The 19,565-nt window shown below is 43.5% G+C and overlaps 1 protein-coding gene across 1 annotated transcript in view; it reads right to left on the bottom strand.

The window, feature by feature from the left end:
* ripk4 (receptor-interacting serine-threonine kinase 4) overlaps window positions 1–19,565 on the bottom strand; it is a 53,983-nt gene that overhangs the window by 21,017 nt on the left and 13,401 nt on the right. The window contains exons 2-3 of the mRNA XM_069888840.1: window positions 3,068–3,359; window positions 1,111–1,256 (exon numbers count right to left, since the gene is read on the bottom strand). Of these exons, the coding sequence (XP_069744941.1) occupies window positions 1,111–1,256; window positions 3,068–3,359 (438 nt within the window). The remainder of the gene's footprint in view (window positions 1–1,110; window positions 1,257–3,067; window positions 3,360–19,565) is intronic.

Genomic DNA, 19,565 nt, shown 5'->3' with positions numbered 1-19,565 from the left:
TTTGGTCTAGATTTACCATTTTAGGTACATAATCTGCTAATCTGTTTGCTAATAGTTTAGCTATTATCTTATAATCTGTGTTAAGTGAAGGTATTGGTCTATATGATGCTGGTGCTAGTGGATCTTTCCCTTGCTTTAGTATTACTGTAATTATTGCTGTTTTGCATGAATCTGGTAAGCTTTGTGTTTTATCAATCTGGTTGATTACTTCCAGGAGGGGAGGAATTAATAAATCTTTAAATGTTTTATAGAATTCTATTGGGAATTCATCCTCTTCGGTAGTTTTTTTATTATCTCTTGTATTTCTACTATTTCAAATGGTTCTGTTAATTTATTTTGTTCCTCTATAATTTCGGTAGTTCAATTTTAGTTAAAAATTCATCTATTTTGTCTTCTTTCCCTTCGTTTTCAGTTTGGTATAATTGTTCATAGAATTCTTTAAAGTTTTCATTAAAATTGTTTATTCTTAATGCAGGTGTATTAGGCATTGTAAGAGTAAGACTCAAGCAACCAGAAAATACACTTATCCGGAAACTACCAATCTCCATTACCAGGGGTTTTACTGTACTTTGATTTATTGGGAGGAGTCACTTTCATACATCTTTTTATGCCATTCTTTATCTCTGTTTACTGACTTGTTTGTTTGCCCTAGAATGCAATTCAAACAATCCATCCACCTCTAATTAATACTTTCCATAAACCTTTGGAATTTAAACTTCAAGGGCAATGATGTCATGTCACATGATTAAAGACATTTTCAGAGAACATATTACTGAAACCAGAGACATTTGAAACCAGAAGAAATTGCTTGGCCATCCTGTTAGGAAGACAGGCTTGAAGATACAGTAAAGGAGTCAAAAGAGAATACAGAATCAGTGTCTCCCAATTAATCAATATTGATTCCATAACCTGTTGAGAACATTTTAAGTAAACTTTAGCATAAATGTCCTAAGAATATTAACGGACAAGTGGAAAATCAAGATTTATTTAAATAGCCTTTTATTTGCAGAGATCACAAGAAGATAAACCAGTGCCACGACTGACATCCACCTTTCATCACCCACAGCATTTATGCGAGTTTCCATCAAGGGCCAAAGGAATGTGTCTAACCTATATACGTCATGCTTAATGTCGGAAATCCTCTTCTGTCGTAGACGTTCTGGGGGTAAGTATGCGATCGTACCACAAAAACCATCTATGCTGATGTCCTGTGAGTTGGACAATCCATTCCATCTTGCCAATCCAAAGTCGGAGATCTATGGAGAAAGAACATAGAACATTAGAGCACAGTACAGTCCTTTCGGCCCACAAAAGTTGTGCCAATCTCTATAAACCTACTCAACATTTTAATCTTTCCTACCTCACACTATTATTTTTGTGGCATCCATGTGCCTGTCCTTGAGTCTTTTAAACGTCCTTACTGATCCAGCCGCCATCTCCACCCCTGGCAATGCATTCCAGGTACCCAAAACGTAACCATGTCGTCTCCCCTAAACTTTCCTCCCCTCACCTTAAACAGATTCCTCTGGCATTTGCTGCTGTCAACTTGGGGAAAAGGATTCACCCTGTCTATGGCTCTCAAAATCTTGTAGATCTCCATTAAGAAAGAGTTTAATACTGTGAAGCAAGCTATATATTTCATTAAAAAATTGAATGAAATCTTCCATCAACTTTCAGCTAACTTCTAATAAAAGTCAACGTGGAATGGAGACGATTATATTGTTATCACCAGGAAGCCATTCTCAAAATACAAAACTGATTTAATCTCCATTGTTTTTACTTTTTATTCTCAATTCTTTTGAAATGTTCTTCCAAATATTTCTGTAGTCATTAAAGACTGTGTAGGAATCTGTCCATCATACCTCAGCCCTCAAATATTTCATAAGGCTTGGCACATATGTGTATGATGCATGCCTTTTACAGACAAGGAAGTCAAATTTGCGTGCTTAGGAAAAGACCCCACAAAGAAGTCTCAGATCAAATGGGGCTGCAGTTGGTGTTAGAGCGGCAAAGAAAAAGAGGAAACTTTGCTGCAGTTGCTGCCCAACTTTCTAGGGGTTTCAAAGATCCTTTTTTTAAATTTCTGCATCTCAGTTCCAGTATGTTCTTATTTGTGGAGATTTCATCCAGCAGCCCTCACTCCCTTGAAAATTAATCGGCACCAAAACCACGGTGCCACCCGGATAACTATCGTCTCCACTCAGTCGCAGGCACCCTCTTCCTTCTATGCTTTCCCTCACATCCCAAGTTAACTATCCTTGTATTTTCACCGAGCCAGTTCTGTCGAAGGGTCATTAGCCTGAAACGTTAGCTCTCTCGCTTTCTCTCTCTCTCCACATTGGTTACCCAGCCTGCTTGAGCATTTCCGAGCCCGCAGGGCAGCTTTTTTTTTGCTGTTGCTTTTTCTAGAAATAAAACATAGCCATTTAAAATTATGAGCGGGTTGGAAAAGGCGAATTAAAGGAACAGCTTCCATCACAGAAGACTCTGGAACCAAGGATTCTAAATTGATAAAATTAGCAAAAGAATCAGCAGAAAGATGAGAAGGTTTAATTAAGAAAATGTTGTTAAAATCTGGAACTTCCTGGCTTAACAAATTAGATTAGATTTGGCTTGAGGAGGATTTTATTGGATTTTGAAGAGAGCACAGAGCAAATCTAATTTGATCTGTCCATACTCAAATAGAGTAAGAGCAGGCAGACAGAGCTACCCAATTGCAGGGCCATTTGGAAGAGCCGACCTATTCATATTAACCACGGCATTCCAGCCTTTGAGAACAAGGAATAGTATTGGGTTACATGCAAAGAGCCAGTGAATGCCCAATGAAGGGCAGCACAGTTAGCATAGCAGATAGCGCCACGCTGTAACAGCGCCAGCTATCGGGGCCAGGGTTCAAATCCCCGCACTGTCTGCGTGGGATTTCCCTGGGGGGGGGGGGTGGGTTAGGCTAATTGGGTGTGATTGGGCAGCACAGACTCATGGGCCGAAATGGCCTGTTACCGTGCTGCATGTCTAAATTTAAAAATTTTAACAGATCGACCAAATCTGATATGATTTCATCACTTACCTTCACATGGTGGTGAGCGTCTAGCAGGATGTTTGCAGGCTTCAAGTCCAGATGCAACAGAGGTGGGGACATACAATGGAGGAAATTCATGCCCACTGCTGTTTCATGAATGATACGGAAACGCAGTTCCCAAGGTAGTATTTCTGAGGCCAACAATTTTTCCAGTGAACCAGTCTCCATGTACTCCATGACTAGTCCCACTGGATCCTTGCAGATCCCGTAAACTGGGAGCACGTAACGAAATTTTGCCATTTCCATTTTCTTGGCTTCTTCCAGCAGTTCTGCATTCTCCCTAAACAATCCAAACAGAGGACAATCATCTACTATTTTGATCAAGGAGCAGAAATCCCTAGATTATTGCAGGTTAAGAATTGATCCATTTGAGGTGTTTAAGATGATTAAACCATTAGGAAGGATAAATAAAGAAAAAACTAGTTCAGCTGGTAGAACCAGGAAGAACAAGCAAGACCTTTTAGGGGCAAGTCAGATAACACATCTTCCCTGCATGGATGAGGTTGGACATTTGTTTACCAAGCTTTCCATACTCACTAAATTATTAGTCAGAAGCTGTTTGACCAATCACTTCCGTCTCAGCTCCTAACAAGGCAATCTCTTAAAATCCCATTCCCCCCTCTCCTGGTTTCCCTGTATTTCAGCAATTTGTTCTTTCGCATTTGCCCATCAATTCCTTTGACTCTTCAACCTTCAGTAAGAGTTCATTTACAAAAGCCAATTAAGCCTCTTAGCAAGATTTAATTATTAAGGGATGTTAACAAAACGCTGGTAATGTTAACCATGGAGAGAAGCCATTTTTACCCAGAGATCCCATAAAGAAGACCTGTCATTAAGTCGGCTTTGTTTTTTTTAATGTATACATTGAACCAAACATAATGCGATTTGGCACTGTGAATACCTCCACTAACAGCTTAAAGATGGGACGACAATTACCCCGGCCCCCCCAACCTGTGTTTGTTCCTTTTACACAGAACAGCGTGGTGCAATAAAGGCGCAATATTCCTGCTTTAATCAGGCTGTGTAAAAGGAGCTATAGGCATACAGCACCGTATCAAGGCCCATGCCACCCAATTTCAGGTACGTTTTGAAACAGTTCAAGGCCCTTTATTATGGTCCTCTTCTATACTTTGCAGCCATCTTCCCCCCTCCCCCCCTCCCCCTCTACATTATTGTACACCATCCAGGCAGAGAGTCACTAGAAAGGCTAGAATTCATTAATCTGAATGATTTACCGAAGCCAAGATCGGTTTGGACTTTGGATAGTGTAAACATCTTTTCGTCCAGAGCATTTGTAACCAGAGGCTCTCTGGGTAAGTGTATTGAGCCATGCAAAGCAATCTATCCCCAATGCTATACAAGCCAACATTGATGCTGGGAGTTTTTTTTGTCATATATGCTAGTGTAAATTCTTGCTTGGTACAGCTACACAGGTCGGTTAAATACATTAACAAACAACGCAGTTCAAATTAAATTTCTATACTAGAGAAGCAAAAGATAATATAAAAGGATAGATAAATCTTCATGGATGTATTTAATGCTTAAGAATATGCTATCAGTAGTGCAAACGGATTGTCGTTTGGAGTAATGTTATCTTTAGAGTTGTACGGAGAGGTTCAAGAGCCTGATAACTGTTTAAAAAATGTTCTTGAACCTAAAGGAGCTAAACGTCAGGTTTTTGTACCTTTTGCCTGAGATAAGGAGAAATTATGACTAGAGCGTCGGTGAGATGTTGGCTGCTTTCGTGAGGTAGTACCTCAAGCAGATGTCTTCAATGGATAGGCTATTGACAGTTGTGCCACAGATGGCTCCACTGCCATTGACTGCAGTGCGATGGGACTGACAAGATCAAAAAGAACCACTGAGGTTCAAACAACTCTCAAACCATCCCTCTACTACACGTGTACTTCAGGGGATGGATTCTGCCAAGGTATTGCTCACACAGTTTAGGATTGGTTACCATGAATGAAGCATGAAGGTGGTCCACTGGAGAAATTTGGGGAGACACTGCACTGCATACCGCTCTCCTAGAAACACAAGGGGAAGGGTTCCTCATTGGCCACCAGTGGTAAAATGTGTGCAAGAATGTCAGTCATTTGCTCCCGGTATTCAGCCCCACAGTGCAAGCAAAGACAAATGGGTCACTGGTGAAAATAAAAATCAAATCGGAAAATGCTGGAAACACCTAGCAGAACAGGCAGAATCTTTGACAAGAGACCCAGACAATATTTCGGGCTCAACGTTGATTCTCTTCCAGGCAGTCAATCTGTATATCGGGCCGTTTTTATCTTGCACAGCCTGTTGTATAATGTATAGGTTGGCTGTCTGGAAAGTATGCAAAACAAAGATTTTCCATTGTGACAATGAGCAATTCAGCTCAATTTCCACCGATGCAGCCTGACCTGTGGTGCCTTTCCTGCGTTTTATGTAGCAGTTCTCAGATTTACAGGATAATTTATGCCCATATTTATCCTCGAACCATATCTTCCCCTCACCAATGACCCCTTGGAAAATAAAATTCACTGTGTCTCAGTACTTGCAACTCTACTCAGACTGTGGCTCTAGGCAGGGAAAAGAGCATTGAACCTTCAAGACGTTGTTTGGCACATTGATCTAAAAATGATCAAAACAACTGCAGCTTAGCACCAGTCAGATAAACTCCCTTCATTGTTACTGGGTGTGTCAGTGAAGAAATCGGTGCATCATCAGGCAACCTGGACTCAAACCTGTTCTGTGACAGTGACAAGAGTTATCCATTCCAAAAAACAAACCCCCCCCCCCCCCCCCAACCACATGAACTGTGTGGTTTCCTACGACTCCTGCAAATTTGAGTAATGGAAGTCCTTTTAATGACGAGTTCTCCAACTCCACCTCTGCCTTTTGCTTCCTCTAGACTTGGTCCTTGACCTGCATCCCTGATTCTACTCACAGTAAAATGAAGGTCAGCCAGAACTTTGCTGGCATGAGACCAAAGGATGTAGGAGCAGAAGCTGGCCATTTGGCCCATCTAGCCCATTCCATTTTGAACTGGTCCACTCTCCCACTCACCTGCTCTCTGCCCATAACCCTGGATACCCTGACTATTCAGATACCAATCAATCTCTGCCTCAAAAACATCCAACAGCCTGGCCTCCACAGCCACCCATGGCATCAAATTCCAGAGTTTCGCCCCTCTCTGGCTAAAGACATTTCTCCGCATCTTTGTTTCAAATGGGCGCCCTTCAAACCTGAAGTTGTGACCTCTTGTTCAGGACTCCCCTACCATGGGGAATACTAGGCAGGAGGCATGGACTAGAAGGGCCAAACTGGCCTGTTGCTGTGTTGTAATTGTTATATCCTGATTCACACCAAGTTCTTTTCACCCTTGTCCCTATGCTTGGTGGGGACACTGCTCCTGGTTAAGTAATACCTTGATTGTAAACTCCCACCACCCCGCCGCTGTTGTCAAATTTGTTCATGGTCTTACTCCTCCCTATTTTCACACTTCATCCAGCCTAACCAGATATTGCATCCTCCAATCCTGCCCTCTTGATACTGTATCAGCTAATTGTTTCTCCAATGGTAGCCATGCCTTCAGCTGCCAGAAGGGCTAAGCTCTGAATTACCTCCATAAACCTGTTAAAATGTAACTTTTGGTCGTTTACTTGATCATGCATCAAATTTTGTTTGATCACACTGAAGTGAATGGGCTTGGGACTGTTTTCTTTCCACACAAAGACTCTTGTTTACTGTGGAGATGACAGACATTGATCAGAATGACATTTGCAACAGTTTTTAAACAATTCAAAATTTCACAACATCAGAAATAAGGATCCATCATCTTCCTCTTCAACATCGGAGCCAAATGATAAAGCTACCTTCGAAGGTAAGCATGAAAGTTCCAGTAAATTAAGCCAGTCTTATAGGAACAGGAGTGGTCTGTTTAATCTTTTGCACTTCATTGAGCTCATGGGTAATCACATATCCAGCTTTGTTAAATATTAATCAAGAGCTTTCAAATTCTTCCATAGGCTTGCCTTTTGTATTTAATCTCCTTCAGTGATATCTGATTCTGAAGGAAAGAGATTTGGCACCCTTAGAGGGCTGCAGAGTTTACATCTACAATTGAACTCTGGCATACTCCATACGGGACAAACCCGTAACTCAGTCTGAGGTTGGGAAACAGACTAGACCATGTTATGGATGAGACCTTACCAAGTTCAACAGTGGGTTTCATGAGGTTTACCAGATTAGCTTGGCTTAGAAGACGTGCAGAATTCAAATAAATAATTAAAGGCATCTAAAGTTTAGCATGTCACATGACTAGCTTGCAGGCTTAAAATAATTAGTTTAATCTTAAATTGCTTAGATCCATTAACTAGATATACTTAATAAATAATCCGATCAATTCAGTTTCCTATGCAAATTGGAGGAACAACTCATCTTCTGTTGGGCATCCTTCAAACGGATGGCATTAATGTTGATTTCTCCGGTTTCTGTTAAACCCCCACCCTTCTTCTCCCCCCCCCCCCCTGTAACCTTTCCCCCAGCTCTGCCCCTCTCTCTCTTCCCTTTTCCCTCTATCTCCTTTCACAGAGCCAACTTCAATTCTCACTGTTCCTCTTATCATATCTAATTAGTATCTTTTGTTGGCCTGCACTCCTCCCCCAGCCAGTCCTGTCTCTATCCTGTTCTTTCAATATTCCCTGAGGTAAAGCTCAGATCCAAAACATCACCGATACATTTTTACCTCTGGATGCTGCGAGACTGGCTGAGTTCCTCCAGCATTTCTGTGTGCTTTTACTACCATCACAGCATCTGCAGACTTTGGTGTTTCACTCAATGCAGTTTCCTTGCATATGATAATGGCCCCTTTTCACGACATTATCCTTTCTGTTCAGACAATCTTTGGCATTATACATAAATTCTGGCACACACAAGAGACTGCACAATCTTCAGCAAAACAATCTCTAGGATGAACTCCGTGTCAGTGCAGCATCAGTGGGAGAAAAAAGATGTTCGTATATTCTGATAAACAACATTCAATCAGAAAGATTTGCTCTTCAAATATTTAAATTTGAGGAGACAGGGAGAGGAGAACTGCTGGAGTGAAGCATTCCAATCTCCCTGGCTTACAAGCAGTGCTGCAGAAAAAAGAGCACATAGATCCCATTAGTTCACCTGAGGCCTGCAAATACAAAAATTTCAGGGGAATGATTATAGTCTCAACCTTTTTTCTTTCCACTCACATCCCACTTTAAGTAATCCTTAGGCCATAGGTGCTCTGTGATTAGTAAGGGATTGCTTCAGGTGGGATGTGAGTGGAAAGAAAAAGCTTGAAAACCACTGTTTTAATCATCCCTCATGGACTCGTTATGTGCAGTTTCCAAAGGAAATGGGTCAATGCCAATTTTTCTCCAGCAAAATATATCAGTAACAATTGGGTCTAGAGCAGTGATTCTCAACCTTTCCTTTCCACTCACATCCCACCTTAAGCGATCCCTTACTAATCACACGATGGCATAGGGATTACTTAAAGTGGGATGTGAGTGGAAAGAAAAAGGTTGAGAACCACTGATGTAAAACAAAGGCAGCCAGTTACACTTTGTAAAGGACAACACACTTTTTGAGAACACTTTGAAATGGGTGGGGGTCAAGTTTTATTCCAGAATTAGGATATGAGATTCACCTTCCAAACCTGGACCTCAAATCAGATGGAAATCAGTTAATCTCTCCACGAATAGATGTGTCTGACCATTATCCCTCCAACTGTGGGTGCCTGCTATGCACAACTAGGCTGAATATTTTTCCTTCAGCACAAGCTAAAAATACTTTGAGATTTGCTAAGATTATGAAAGATCCAATTCTCTTACTTTACCAGTTTAAAAGACAGAATCAGGAAGCTTTTCAATGCATGTTCACACAGAGGAGAGTAAATTACATCCAAGTCAACAGAAGGTGCAAAATAGGACTCCAGAGATAAACATACTGTGGTGGTACACCACCAGTCTACTGCAGGGGACAACCTCTGTACCTGCAGGAGTACAAGGGGACAGGACGACACCTGGCCAGCTGCCAATCTGTCAGCCTGAATGGATCAAGCCCCACCCGGTCGGGTGTCAATCACCCTCTGGGATATAAGCCTGTGCCGGCCTCCAGAGGTCTCACACAGGTCCCAGCCTGGCTCTGTGGAGGTTTTTATGGATTAAAGCCTGCTGTTCAGTCTTTACCTTGTGTGTGTCTGATTCTGTCTAACAGCACACCACACATACGAGTTGTAACAAACTTTGACACAATACAGTACGATGAATGATTTAGTCATTTGAGTTAAGATTACCAGTCCTGCTTTGCGGAAACTGCCAAAATGTTTGGCCTGGAAGTCAGCCTGAAGAAAACTGAGGTCCTCCATCAGCCAGCTCCCCACCATGACTACCAGCCCCCCCACATCTCCATCGGGCACACAAAACTCAAAACGGTCAACCAGTTTACCTATCTCGGCTGCACCATTTCATCAGATGCAAGGATCGACAATGAGATAGACAACAGACTCGCCAAGGCAAATAGCGCCTTTGGAAGACTACACAAAAGAGTCTGGAAAAACAACCAACTGAAAAACCTCACAAAGATAAGCGTATACAGAGCCGTTGTCATACCCACACTCCTGTTCGGCTCCGAATCATGGGTCCTCTACCGGCACCACCTACGGCTCCTAGAACGCTTCCACCAGCGTTGTCTCCGCTCCATCCTCAACATCCATTGGAGCGCTCACACCCCTAACGTCGAGGTACTCGAGATGGCAGAGGTCGACAGCATCGAGTCCACGCTGCTGAAGATCCAGCTGCGCTGGATGGGTCACGTCTCCAGAATGGAGGACCATCGCCTTCCCAAGATCGTATTATATGGCGAGCTCTCCACTGGCCACCGTGACAGAGGTGCACCAAAGAAAAGGTACAAGGACTGCCTAAAGAAATCTCTTGGTGCCTGCCACATTGACCACCGCCAGTGGGCTGATAACGCCTCAAACCGTGCATCTTGGCGCCTCACAGTTTGGCGGGCAGCAGCCTCCTTTGAAGAAGACCGCAGAGCCCACCTCACTGACAAAAGGCAAAGGAGGAAAAACCCAACACCCAACCCCAACCAACCAATTTTCCCTTGCAACCGCTGCAATCGTGTCTGCCTGTCCCGCATCGGACTGGTCAGCCACAAACGAGCCTGCAGCTGACGTGGACTTTTTACCCCCTCCATAAATCTTCGTCCGCGAAGCCAAGCCAAAGAAAGACCAGACCTTATGTACAATCCAGCCCACAGGGCCAGAAATTGTAGAGGGCAAGAAGTCTCTGACCCTCCTTTCAACCCCAAAAGCCATGATATTATTTGCAATCACATACAAGTGTTCAGGAACAATACTCAATTGTTTAAAGTGCCCCTCCAAAACGAGTTGCATTGAAGTTCTTGCATCTACTCCAGTGAAGCACTGATCCTGTCCCTCAAACACATGACTGAAACAAAGATGATTTGGCAGCTTTATGCTCCATTTTACGTGGCACACTTCAACGATTGAAGCCTGTTGTGCTTTCAAGCAGCTTAAAACTCCTGTTCAAGGTAGGTGTTGGGCCTCCTTTCCAGTGACTGCTTTTACTACAACCAGATTCCTTGCTGACCTGTGAAACCAATCAAGTTCAAGGCCTGGCTGCTGCGATGAAGACGGCTCTGGGTTCTGACAGCCTTGGGCAAGGGACACCCATTCCTCCCCCCCACCCCCCCACCCACCCCCATGGACGCAAGGCCAAAAGCCTATGAATCATTTTAAATGTCCCTGATTAAATTTAGTTCAAATAAATAAGGATAAAAACAAAATAAAGAAATGAAAGAAAGGATTTTTTTTTAATTATAGCAGGTGGTCCATCCTGGTATAAAGCTCAGGAACAAGTTGCTCCCTGATCAAGCTCCACAGTTCAAACTATTTCTTCTCTATCCATGAACTCAGTAGCGACAACACTGCTGAAGCAATAGATCGGGTGCATCGCCTGCCTGCCTCATCGCCATGCATAGGAAGCAGCCGACTTGATGTTATAACCACCTGGCAGACCTCTGCCGAACAGCCATGTGAAGCTCGGTGTAATCCAACCCACTTTTCCCTGCTGTTGTCAGAGAGCAGGGACCCAGCACGCAGCATTTTTGACCTACTATCATCAGAAAGGAGGTACAGGAGCATCAAAATCAGGACTGCCAGGGTGGGAAATAGCTTCCTCCTGGCGGGCTGTGAGATTGATGAACAGTATCCTTTGAAACATGAAGCTTTGTAGACACTGTGATTATAGTAAAACATAGAAAAGATGAAGTAACTTAGCAGATCTCACAACTTACATAGGAGGTAAATATATATAACTGCCATTTTTGTCCTTGGCCCTTATCCAGTAACCGAATAAATTATTCCAAAATATCTATATATTTATTTTAAGTTACACCTTTATGTACATATGTGATTATGTTCTGCGTATTATGTGTGTGCATCATGGCCCGGAGAAATGTTGTTTCGACTGGTTGTACGTGTACAGTCGGTTGATAATAAGCAGTAATCTCATACCTACTCAGCATATTACAGTAAAACCCCTGTTATATGGAATTCCAGCAACTGGGAGCCTCAAGTAACCGGTAAAAAAAATTACAGGAAAAATATACAGAAGTTCAAAATTGGCGCACCTCACCGTTAGCTCGCTAATCACACAACACCCGGAACCGGAAAATCCACTTATCTATCATCTATCAATCCCCATAGGTGCCAAATACCAGGGGTTTTAGGAACACAGGAAGTAGGAACAGGAGTAGGCCAAAAATGGCCCATCGAGCCTGCTCCGCCATTCAATACGATCATGGCTGATCTAATTTAGGACCTAACTCCACCTACCTGCATTCTCCCTCTATCCCCTAATTCCTCTATCATGTAAAAATTTGTCTAACCGAATTTTAAATATGTTTAATGAGGCAGCCTCAACCACTTCCCTGGTTAGAGAATTCCAAACATTCACTACTCTCTGGGAAAAACTATTTTCCCTCATCTCTGTCCTAAATCTACTCCCCCGAATCTTGAGACTGTGTCCTCTCGTTTTAGTTTCCCCGGCCAGCTCAAAAAACCTTCCTACATCTATCCTTTCCATACCCTGCATAATCCTATATGTTTCTATAAGATTTCCTCTCATTCTTCTGAACTCGAGCGAATACAATCCTAGATGATTTAATCTTTCATCATAAGTCAACCCCTTCATCCCAGGGATCAACCTAGTAAACCTCCTCTGGACCGTCTCCAAAGCCAGTATATCCTTCCTCAAATATGGAGACCAGAACTGGACACAGTACTCCAGGTGCGGTCTCACCAGTACCTTATACAGTTGCAACGTTACCTCCCTACTCCTGAATTCAATTCCTCTAGCGATGAAGGCCATCATTCCATTTGCCTTCTTAATAACCTGCTGCACCTGCAACCTAACTTTTTGCGATTCATGCACAAGCACTCCCAAGTCCCTCTGCACAACAGCTTGCTGTAGTTTTTCACCCTTTAAATAATATTCAGCTCTTTTATTTTTCTTGCCAAAGTGGATAACCTCACACTTACTAACATTGTACTCCATCTGCCAGACCTTTGCCCACTCATCCAGCTTAACTCTATCCCTCTGCAGACTCTCCACATCCTCATTACAATTTGCTCTTCCAATCAGTTTGGTGTCATCCGCAAACTTGGCTACACCACGTTTTGTCCCCTCCTCCAAGTCATCAATGTAAATGATGAACAGTTGTGGGCCTAACACTGACCCCTGCGGCACCCCACTTACCACTCTCTGCCAACCTGAAAAACTCCCACTTATCCCGACTCTCTGCCTCCTGTCAGACAACCAATTTTCAATCCAGGCCAATATACTTCACCGGACTCCACTTTCCTGTAACTTACTGAGAAGTCTCTTGTGTGGCACCTTATCAAACGCTTTCTGGAAATCCAAATATACAACATCAACCTGTTCCCCTCTATCCACTGCACCCATTATATCCTCAAAGAATCCTAACAAGTTTGTCAAACAAGATCTTCCCTTTCTAAAACCATGCTGTGTCTGCCTGATTGAACCCTTACTTTCCAAAAGTTTCACTATTTCATCTTTAATGACGGCTTCAAGCATTTTTCCAACTACAGACGTCAAGCTAATTGGCCGATAATTTCCAGTTTTTTGCCTACATCCCTTCTTAAGAAGTGGCGTGACATTTGCTGTCTTCCAGTCTGCCGGGACCTGCCCAGAATCCAAGGAATTTTGGTATATGACCACCAATGTATCAACTATAACTTCTGCCATTTCCTTCAGAACCCTTGGATGCATATCATTAGGACCAGGTGATTTGTCTGGCTTTAGTCCCATTAGTTTCTCCATCACTACTTCCTTTGTAACAACTATTTTATCAAGGCCCTCCCCAACATTCGCATCCTTAACTCCGCACTTGGGCATGCTGGACATGTCTTCCACCATGAAGACTGACACAAAATATTTGTTTAATGCCTCGGCCATTTCCTCATTTTTTGCTACCACTTTTCCTTTCTCATCCTCCAAGGGTCCGATGTTAACTCTGGCCACCCTCTTCCATTTTATATATTTATAAATTTTTTTGCTTTCTGTTTTTATATTTTGTGCCAATTTACTTTCATAATCCTTTTTCCCATTTCTTATTACCCGCTTTGTAACCCCTTGTTGTCTCTTAAAGTTTTCCCAATCTTCCAGTTTCCCACAGCTCTTTGCAGCTTTGTACACCTACGCCTTCAATTTTATACTCTTTCATTTCCTTTGTTAACCACGGTTGATTTTTCCCTCCCTTGCAGCCCTTTTTCCTGACCTGAATATATTTTTGTTGAGCATTACAAAATATTTCTTTGAAAATCTTCCACTGTTCCTCAACTGTTTCATCAATTAGCCTGTGCTCCCAGTCCACTCTGCCCAATTCCTCCCTCATCCTATGGTCGTCACCCCTGTTTAAACATAATATATTAGTTTTAGATCTAACTATGACCCCTTCCACCTGAATGAGAAATTCAATCATACTATGATCGCTATTTCCCAGATGGTCTCTGACTATTACATCATTTACTCTACCTATCTCATTGCACAACACTAGATCCAGGAGAGCATTTTCTCTTGTGGGTTCCTTAACATGCTGCTCAAGAAAGCTATCGCGGATGCATTCTATGAAGTCCTCTTCCAGACTCCCACGACCAACTTGATTTTCCCAATCTATGAGGAAGTTAAAGTCCCCCATAACTACTGCCGTATCATTATTACATGCCTCACTTATCTCTCTATTTATTTCCTGTGCCACTAAACTATTGTTATTTGGTGGGTGATAGATAACAACCACCAATAATTTTTTCCCTTTGTTATTCTTTATCTCTACCCAAATGGACTCAACATTATGCTCTTTAGATCTTGTATCATTCCTCACTACTGCCTGGAGCTCATCTTTGATTAAGAGTGCAATTCCACCTCCCTTATCATCCTGTCTATCTCTTTGCTCCACCTGATACCCTTGAAAGTTTAATTCCCATTTAGGGTCACCTTGTAGCCATGTTTCCGTGATGGCGACCAAATCATAGGCATGGGTACCGATTTGCGCCTCATGTTCACTAACCTTATTTCTAATACTGCGGGCATTCAGATAAAGTGCCCTTATGCTCTTTGTCCTTTTAATATCTAGTGACTTCTGTAACCTTTTCTTTTGATTTTTCTGCCCACTATTTTTCTTTGTAATTTTCTTAACACCATCATTGACCCGAAAACTCACTGCACCATCTGATTTTTTACTTTCTCCTCCCAACATTACTTTTCCTATTTTAGTTTTCCTGGCCAATACTTTATCTTCCCTACCCTTTTCCCTATCACTCTGGTTCCCATACCCCTGCCAAATTAGTTTAAACCTTGCACCCACTGCTGAACCAAACATACTTGCCAAAATGTTGACACCTTTTGGATTTAGGTGCAACCCGTCCCTCTTGTAAAGATCATGCCTTCCCCAAAAGAGATCCCAATGATCCAAGAAACCAAATCCTTGCCCTGTACACCAGCCCCTCAGCCACACGTTCATTTTCCTTATCCTTACATTCTTTTCATCACTTGCATTTGGAACAGGTAGTAATCCCGAGATCACCACCCTAGCGTTCCTGTCTTTCAGCTTTGTCCCAGCTCACTGTAATCCCTTTTCATTACCTCCTTCCTTTTCTTGTCAACGTCGTTTGTACCCACATGTACCAAGACATCAGGCTGCTCTCCCTCTCCTCTCAGAATATTTTGGACCCGATTTGTGATATCGTCCCCTTGCACCAGGGAGGCAGCACACCATGCGGGTATACTTATCTGGCTCACAGAACCTCCTGTCTGTACCCCTGACAATGGAGTCCCCAATAACTACTGCATTTCTCCTTTTCCTTTTCTTTTGCACCACTCTGCCAGGCTCATTGCCATTGACGTGGTGCCCGTGGCCATCTCCCTCAACAGAATCCAACATAACATAACTGTTGCTGAGTGGGATAGTCACTGGTGTGCTCTCCATTTTTCTCGCTTTTTTCTTCCCCCCCCCCCTCACGGTTTCCCACTTACCTGACACGGGTTCTGGAGTATTTATTGCCCTGAAAGTTGAGTCGATTAACTCCTCACTCTCCCTTACAAGCCTCAGGTCATCAATCTGCAACTCCATATCCCTAATTCGGTCCCTTAGTAACTGCATCTCGGTTCACCTGGTGCAGATGTGGCCATTTGGGAGGGTGGAGGTCACCCATTGTTCCCACATCTGACACCCAGTACAGAGCATTAACCCTATTGGTATGACTCTGAATACGAAGGCAAATTACTCAGCTTACCTTTTCTTCTTGCCTGCTTTTGCCGAAGCCTGATAAGCCAAAGCCAGGAAGTCTCACTCCTTGCTGGCCGCTCCCTCCCCTTTCACTCCTTTTATTGGCCCCTTGACCAATTAACCCTGTCACTTTCACCAAGCTCCTCCTCCTCCTCTGATTCACAGCCTGACTCTCTCCAAGCTCCTCCTCCGACTCCCAGACGAACCAAGTCGGCCCAAGCCCCGGTAAGCCCCTGACTTTAATAGCTTACCTTCTCCTCACTTTCAGCAAGCTCCTCCTCCTCTGTCTCACAGCCCGACTCTCTTCAAGCTCCTCCTCCTCTGTCACACAGCCCGACTCTCTCCAAGTTCCTCCTCCGACTCTCAGCCGAACCAAGTCTAACACTACTACAAGTCCACCAAATATTTGTGCGCACGGCTGCTCAGCATGTATTTTCCAACCAAATGTGAATTTTTAAAATTTATTTTAGTTTCTCTTCCATTTATATTTATTATCATTTTCTGTTTGGGTGCTTTAATTATGCTTGATCTGTGTTACTGAATTATCTGTAAGTGGGAAGCTACAGCAAGCAAGACTTTCATTACAGCTACTTTGTACCTGTGTGTCTAGAAACATAAAAAATAACTACAGAGGGCCATTCACCCGAGTCTGCTTCATCATTCAGCAAGATCGCGGCCGATCATTCCTCTTTTCCTGCTTTCTCTCATACCCCATGACCCCACGTCCAACTCCCTCCTGAATAAATCTCATGAAATGGTCTCAACAACCTCTGTGGGAGGGAGATGCATATCTCAGTCATAAGATCACAAGATACAGGAGCAGAAGAAGGCCCATCGAGTCCGCTCCGCCATTCTAATCATGAGCTGGTCCATCCTCCCACTCCGCCCCACTCCCCGGCTTTCTCCCCGTAACCCTTGATGCCCTGACTAATCAAATACTTGTCAATCTCTGCCTTAAATACGCCCAATAACCTCACATCCACAGCGACCTGTGGCAACAAGTCCACAGACTCACAACCCTTTGACGCATCACTTTTTAAAAATTGACGGCACTTTATCCTGAAGTTGCACCCTCTTGTCCTAGACATAGGAAACATCCTTGCCACATCTACTCTGACCCAATTCGTTACCCCTTATCCTTAGACTGTGAGCACTTGTTCTGGACTTCCCCAACATTGGACACATACTTCCTGCATCAAACCTGTCTGGTCCTGTCAGAATTTAATAGGTCTCATGAGATTGTATCTTATTCTTCTAAATTCCAATGAGTATAACCCTAGTATATCTTGCCTTTCTTCATATACCAGTCTTGCTGTCCCGGGACTCAGTCTGGTGAACCTTTGCTGCACACCCTCAACAGTAAATTTAAAAAAATTTAAACATACACCAGGGTATCAGGCCATTTTTGCCAATGACACCCAATTTCCCTACCACCCCCGGTACGTTTTTCACAATGGGAGGAAACTGGAACCCCGGGGAAAAATCCACGCAGACACAGGGGACCACGCACAAACTCCTTACAGACAGCGCGGGATTCGAACCGCTGTCCCAATCGCCGGCACTGCAACAGTGCTGCGCTGACCGCCACGCGAACTCAAGAATGTCCTTGCACAGATTAGGAGAACAAAATTCTGCACCTAGTGATTTATTCAATGTTTAGTCCCACCCACTGCCATTCACACAGAGTGGGTTTTGTGTAGACCATTACCCTCCGGGAAAGTGCACAAACTGTCGATCATGCACGCGCATGCCACCGTGCCTTCTGCTGTCCTGCTCTGCGGAATGCCAATTACTTCCTGAAGCACCCCAGCTTCAAATTGTCCTGATTGAAACAAGGTTTCAGTGGTCCCGGTAGATCTGTCCTATCACAACCCTGGAAAGAGTTTCATGACATTTTACATGAAAAATAAGTGCATATCTAAGTGAAATTAGTTAAGGACACTGCAATATAAATATAAAACATTTCAATTCTAGGAAAACCCTCTTGTCAGCTCCACCTCAAGTGTTTCACAAACATCTTCCCATTACAAAAGAGAACAAATACATGGATTCCACCCACACATGATTTGCTACCACGGGCAGGTCAGGAGTGCTGCAGAACCTGATGCAATGGGTTCTAATTGGATTGTAAAATTAACTTGCTGCTCAGAAATAGTCACGCACACTTTGCTACAATTCCTGTTCCAACTTGCCCATTCCCGCATGAAATGTTGGCTGCTGTTCCTTGACTCAACGTGGGTGGGGCACATCCGGGACTTGGTCAGAAAGGTGCAATATACTCAGGATGTTACTCTCTGCTGTCCAATTCTCTTAACACCTTCGTCACAATCACTACAAACCACCTCGATCTGAGTGGGAGGAAAGGCTTCTCCAACACTGCCCGCATCTTCACGAGTGCGTGCCTCGGGAGGGCTTGCAACATCGCTCTGCAAAAGTATTATCATGCACCAAGATGCTACCCGTCACTCACTCTTCAAAATAAAAACCTGCCTATTCAGATCCAGAGGAGCAGTCGGGACTCAACAGGTCAGGAAAGAAACGGGCAAGTCATGCTCGGGTGAGCGCCAAGTTGGGGGTGGAAGAGGGAAAGTCATGTTGTTTGAAAAAGGAGGACATCTCTGATGACCTGGCCTGGAAGTCCTCATCCTGGGTGCAGATGTGACAGTGGCGGTGGAACTGAGAGAATGGAATGGAATCCTTCCAGGGGACAGGGCGGGAAGAGATGTAGTCGAGGTAGCTGCGGGAGTTGGCGGGTTTACAGAAGATGTCCGTCGAGAGTTTGTCTCCTAACACAGAGACAGAGAGATTGAGGAAAGGGAGAGCGTTGCTAGAGATGGATCGAATGAATTTGAGGTCGGGGTGGAAGTTGGCAGCAAAGTGGATGAAGTCACCATCGATGTAGCGGAGGAAGAGTTAATTTTTGTCTCCTGAGATGGAGACTCAGCCCTGCACAAGGTGAATAGGTGCACATGAATTCCAGGCAAAAAAATAACACCTGCTGCCTTGACATCCACCTCCATCAAACGGTTTGTCAACACTTACTGTCTGGCTGTGCTCTCAGGGACGTGAGTTACACAGTTCAGCAGTGTCCTTTATTGCAAGGCCTGTGAGCCAGTGGCAGGTCTGGTTGACAGACAAATGTGCTTCTGGCATTAACTGGGGTGATAAGCTTTTTCATCCTCTCTAATGTGCCAGCATAATCTTCGACTAACAGAGGAAAGAGAGTTTCTGAAGGTCAAAATCTCAAAACCCATGGTCTATTAGGCATCAATGTCTCCTGTCCTCGTAGGAGATTTGGACGACCTGCAGCAGACAATTCAAGGCACTGGAAAGATTCCACAACGTTTTTTTATACAGAGTTGTGGGTGGCTGATCTGCCTTGCCAGGGGTGGTGGTGGAGGCTGGAACAGTAAGGGATTCTTAGACCGGCACATGGATGAAAGAATAATAGAGGTAGGAAGGGATTCGTATTTTTTGGTAGGAATATATAGGTTGGTATAACATTCAAAGCCGAAGTACAAAGAAGGAGCAGGTTATTCTGTCCCTTGAAACTACTCTGTCATTCATAAACATTAAGTTTGTCTGTAAAACCGTTTTCCTTTGCTCTTTATGTACAACTTGCAATTCA

The sequence above is a fragment of the Narcine bancroftii genome, chromosome 7 (assembly GCF_036971445.1).
Source record: "Narcine bancroftii isolate sNarBan1 chromosome 7, sNarBan1.hap1, whole genome shotgun sequence".
Lineage (NCBI taxonomy): Eukaryota > Metazoa > Chordata > Chondrichthyes > Torpediniformes > Narcinidae > Narcine > Narcine bancroftii.
The sequence above is the reverse complement of the archived record's forward strand: the minus strand, read 5'-3'. Positions and strand labels throughout refer to the sequence as shown.